This window comes from Myotis brandtii, unplaced genomic scaffold (assembly GCF_000412655.1).
Source record: "Myotis brandtii unplaced genomic scaffold, ASM41265v1 scaffold490, whole genome shotgun sequence".
Classification (NCBI taxonomy): domain Eukaryota; kingdom Metazoa; phylum Chordata; class Mammalia; order Chiroptera; family Vespertilionidae; genus Myotis; species Myotis brandtii.
The window spans coordinates 1,732,976-1,738,482 of record NW_005368708.1 but is presented as its reverse complement, the minus strand read 5'-3'; the positions used below and the strand labels follow the sequence as shown (position 1 = coordinate 1,738,482).

The window sequence follows — 5,507 nt, the reverse complement described above, 5'->3', positions numbered from 1 at the left end:
AATGACTTAAGGTTCCCTACACTGCATTTGAATACTCAAAATGAAGGCTTTGTTAAAAAAAAAGTGAACCTTCTTGTCCCTGTGTCCTTTAAACATGCTTTGTTATTAATTCCTATAATTTAAGAAGAAAAATGAAAGAAGCTTTATCTTTCCTTAGAATTAATCTTAAAATCAAGAAAGAATGTGGGCAGAACATTACTGCTGGAGAAAGGGGAAGGCATCTTTCAGGGCCTGGACTAGAATAAGGTGAGTGAGGTACTTGGGGTGCAACATTAAAGTAGCCACTCACTGTCAGGGTTGTATACTGAGTGGGCACTTGCATGAACCTGAAAGTAAGCACCTCCTTAGATATTGCACCCAAGTGCCTCATTTGCCTCACCCTAGTCCTGGCCCTAGTATCCATAACAATATTGTGCAACTTACACAGAACATTTCCTCTTTCCTGCCCCAGGTACAAAGCCATTGTCCGGCCAATGGATATCCAGGCCTCTCATGCCCTGATGAAGATCTGCCTCAAAGCCGCATTGATCTGGATCATCTCCATGCTTCTGGCCATTCCAGAAGCTGTGTTTTCTGATCTACATCCTTTCCATGAGGAAAGCACCAATCAGACCTTCATCAGCTGTGCCCCATACCCACACTCTAATGAGCTGCATCCCAAAATCCACTCCATGGCTTCCTTTCTGATCTTCTACATCATCCCACTGTCGATTATTTCTGTCTACTACTACTTCATTGCCAAAAATCTGATCCAGAGTGCTTACAATTTGCCTGTGGAAGGGAATATACATGTCAAGAAGCAGGTAGGTGCTTAGGATTGATTAATTTCCTCCTTGGAGGTTTGATCCCTTGCATTTCTTTTGGACTCCACTGACAAGTACAGTATTGTCATGGTCATGTCACCTGATTCTGCCATTAGAGAAGGTGGGTGATCAAGTATCCAGATGGTAAATGGAAACTCCTAGCCACAGAAGCCCCAAGAATTCAGGTGCCCTTTATAATCTTCTTGTCTTATTAAAGACCTAAGCTAGGGAAGTGTTGAAAACCCGCAGGATTTGGAGTATGGGTTTCTTTTTGAGAAATATCTGAAAAAGTGTTGTTTTATCGTTTAAAAAAATAAAATATTGAGGCTCACAGGAATGTGACTTATTTAAATTCCAATCACATTGTTTGGATAGGAAGAAGATTTCTATGTGGGGGAAAAGCAGAGGGGGCAGGAAGATGAGGCTTGTTGAAGAAAAAGAAGTAGTTTGATTAAGACAGGCTCACACTGATTTAGGTTCAAATCCAGGTTTTATGACTTATCTGAGCTTCAATTCCTTTATGCATGGCATAGGGTAATAACCCCTATATTGTAAGGCTGTTGGAGGATTGCAAAAGAGAGCATATGTACACCTTAGACTGCCCAGAATTCAGGATGCCCTCTATATATGTTAGACTCCCTTGCCCATCCATGTAAACCCCTATAATTTCATCCTTGAGGTAAGAATTGTAGAAACCAGGGGCTCTCACTTTCTCCTCTTTGTCAGTTCTTGCCTCCCACTCCAAATGTAGATTATGTATTAATGATGGAGAAACATAAAGATGCCCCATTCATTTCAATGTACAGCTGACTCAGTTGGAGGCTTCACCCTTTATAGTTTCTTTCTCGGGGAGGGGGAGGCCTTAATTGTAAGAGGAGGGGGACAGTTCTTAGTGAAACTGTCTCCCTACTTGAAAGACCTCTCAATAGTGAACGTATATTGTATCCCAAATTCTTTAATGAGAAAGATGCTTCCCCTTGCCATAGCAGAGGGAGTAGGGAGCCAAAGGAGATGCTCAGCCCATTTTATCTAAGACCCTTTCTGTATAGTATAGTCCAGAAATGAAATAATAATCAAGCTATGTATCTTGGTTTGGCCATTGAGGAAGAACAAAGCTAATTGCTTCTTTGAGCATCAGAGGAATTAGAAGGTTTTAACTGTGGAGAAAGACATGAAGTCATATGACTGATAAACTGTACCAATGCCCTCCTGAGAAAAAGCAGAACATTTACTAGAATTTCAGTATGCAATCCATTCAAGCATACAATCAACTTTGGTTAAAAATCTGTTCTTAGTGGCATGGTCTAACTGTATTCTACTTCATGGATTTCTGCTTCCTGGCATTTCCATTTCTGTGTTTCTGACTTTTTTTTTCTTTTTCTGTCTGTTTCTGTTGCTTTTCTCTCATTTATCTGATTCTCTCTTGTCCCCTTTCTCCTATTAAACTCTTTTTCTGTGGTTTTATGAGCTTGTCTCTTTCCCTAATTCTTTTTCCCTGTCTTTTTTTTTTCTCTGAATCTTTGTTTCTCTGAAATCCTCCCACACTGTTCCTTGGTCCCTCTGTCCTCTCTGTGTGTGACTCTCTCCTCAGATTGAATCCCGGAAGCGCCTTGCCAAGACAGTGCTAGTGTTTGTGGGCCTCTTTGCCTTCTGCTGGCTCCCCAACCATGTCATCTACCTGTACCGCTCCTACCACTACTCCAAGGTGGACACCTCCATGCTTCACTTTGTCACCAGTATCTGCGCCCGCCTCCTGGCCTTCACCAACTCCTGTGTCAACCCTTTTGCCCTCTACCTGCTGAGCAAGAGTTTTAGGAAGCAGTTCAACACCCAGCTCCTCTGTTGCCAGCCTGGCCTATTAACCCGGTCTCACAGCACCGGCAGAAGTACCACCTGCATGACCTCCCTCAAGAGTACCAACCCCTCTGCAGCCACCTTCAGTCTTATCAATGGAAACATCTGTCATGAGGGGTATGTCTAGACTGACCATTGACCCTGCCCGGCTGGGGCCCCTTGGTTTTGCTCTATGGCTGGTAAAGAACCCTCACATCTGTTGTTATCTCTGTACCCTCTGAAGACCCTTTGTAAGGCTGAGGAGTAATACAGGCAGGTTGGGGAGAGGCCTAAATGGATCTCTGTTATGTTTGAAAGGCCCATCAAGGTATACCTTTTCCATTTTAATTTGTGAATACTTCCTCTGATGTAGAGAAAACTTTACTTTTTTAAGAAAAGATACCAAATAGAAAATTATTATTTTAAGCATCAAACCCTGATATGCCGGTGTGGCCAATTAAGTCATAGAAACTATATGAAGAACCAAATTTATATAGCAGAGAAATTATACATTGAATGTCCACTCCATGGAAGACTTCACTTTGTCATTTCTTTAAGCAGGAGCTAGTGCTTTAAAACTATGATTTGAGTCATATTTCAGGAATATTTATAATCACAAAGCAAGAAAAAAATTTTTGAAACTAATATGAAAAGTTGGCCCTATGAAAGAGTTCCATATATGAAGGACAGTTCCCAAATTGATAACACTAGAAACCGGTTCGAGACAAATCTAAGTGTTGGACATCACTGAGGACATAGGAGAAATACTTAAGGCAAAAACACAACCAAACACATAGACACATATGTAAAGATCCATGTGTGACTGTGGAGTAATATCTCACATTCCGAATTCTAAGTTGATGGAAGTTCTTTTTGTGGTTGCCCAATTATAATCAGTTCTACTATAGAAGAGAAATCCTTTTGGGGTGGGAGGAATTGATCATGCTATCAATTCACCAAATATTATAAGTGCATAAACTATAGTGTTTATTTTTGGTATATAGGATTTTCAGTCAAATGTACTTACCTAGATTATATCGAAGCAGTAGCTTCATAGGAGAAAAAAGGATCATATCTGAGTGAAAGTAGAAACATGTTTACATTTAACAAGTGATTCACCTGTAGTCTGTGGGAAGAAATTAATACAAGTTCAGTAATATTTATTTCTACCTGAATATGTACAACAAAGTTACAGAGAACTTCTCTTTAAGAACTGATTAAAAACAGCTACATTAGATATATTGTTTCTACTTAAGAGTATTCACAAAACAGCCCATGTGCATAAAAATAGTGGCTTTAAATATTTCTCTTTTTCTAAGTGAGTAAAATGATTTGACCATCTTACTCTAGAAACCCGAATCAAGTTTTATTTTTGTTTTTTTGTTTTTGTTTTGTTTTATTGTTTTTATTCAAGGACAGGCCATTTTGACAGATTGCAAACATGCTAATGATAAATCCAAATTCTGCAAATGTGCCCTAATGTATATCCCTTGCATCCCAAGATCATTTTAGTTCTAGTTTTCTCCATCCAGGTGAGATAGAACAATCAGCTCTCTTTTGCACATGACACATTTTAAAAGATTTTTGTCTCTTGATACAAGGAAGCCCTCACTGTCTGTGGATCTTTAGAAGTTAGGACCAAGACAGTTGCAAAGATGTGTGTTTACAGTTATATTAGCTGGAGTAAAACTGCTTCACTTCTGTTTGCTGCATGAACTTTTATACTGGACATGCCTGCTTTTCTGGTAGTCCACAATTACATTGAACAATTTCAAAATCAAGACAGGTAGTATAGCTGAAAGGACCAAGATTTTTAGCTTGACATTCCAATTTTGTCTCTAGCTAAATGACCTTAGCTATCAATATCCCTTCTCTAGACTCATTTTTTCATCCCTAGAATGAGAGGACAGTGTTAAGTTCCCTTCTACTGCTAAAAGCCTCTGAGTCTCAACATTATTTCTAGTTCTGTGTCTAAAGCATTTATGGAACCCACATGCTCACAGTTTCCCCACTTCTGCTACCCTTGCAACGACTTCTCTTGGCAAATCCTTGAACTGCCACGCCACATTCATGTTCACATTCATGAAATGAAAGGAGACTCACTGTTTTATAACTTTCAGGGACTTTTTGGAATGATTTGTATGAATGATGTCCCATTAGCTTGTTATGTTTTAGAATTAGAGCTGAATGAGACATAAGAAAACAAATTGCTCAGTCTCCTCATTATACAAAGGGTACTCTTCCTATTCACCCTTCTATATCCATGTGCTTGCTATCTTGAACCACTATTCTACAATTTTACCCTTGGCTTTCTTCAAAACTTTTGAGTGTAAGTGACTTCATTCCTAGGTAGTTGTTAAGGAGGTATATGTAGCATTCTGGGTACCTAGCATAACTTGTTCAAGCATCTTTGATCTACCTGCTTCCAAAGACATTTTGGAAGTACGACTTACCTTAATGTCTCCCTTAGTTACTTACTCTCATGGCATGGATTGTGTCTGGTCTCCTCCCCAGCTTTTGGCCAAACAGTGAGGAGAATGAAGTCTACATTTAGCTGTGTGTCTTTAGGCAATCCTATAACCTCTTTGAGACTTAAAGGGTTGGAGGAGGCCTTTGCCAGCCAGTGACCTAAGACTGGTAAAACTATTGTATGAATCAACTGCTGGATTGACTCAAAGCTAATTGGGGTGGACTTAATCAGACACTTCTCTAGGGAAGTCAAATTTTTATTTCACCTCAAGAACTTAAATTAACAGTGAGATAGACCCACACTCTCATGTAATATCACCTCTCTTCTAGGGTGGAGTGTGGCAGAGGCTTGGAACTAAGACATTTCACGCCTGGCTTCCAAAGATAATCACATTTAGCGCT

At 39.7% G+C, this 5,507-nt stretch overlaps 1 protein-coding gene across 1 annotated transcript in view; it reads left to right on the top strand.

The window, feature by feature from the left end:
* GRPR (gastrin-releasing peptide receptor) overlaps positions 1-2,977 on the top strand; it is a 32,223-nt gene extending 29,246 nt beyond the window's left edge. Inside the window, exons 2-3 of the mRNA XM_005876624.2 lie at positions 452-803; positions 2,395-2,977. Of these exons, the coding sequence (XP_005876686.1) occupies positions 452-803; positions 2,395-2,784 (742 nt within the window). The 3' untranslated portion in view covers positions 2,785-2,977. The remainder of the gene's footprint in view (positions 1-451; positions 804-2,394) is intronic.
* The last annotated feature ends 2,530 nt before the right edge of the window (positions 2,978-5,507 follow it).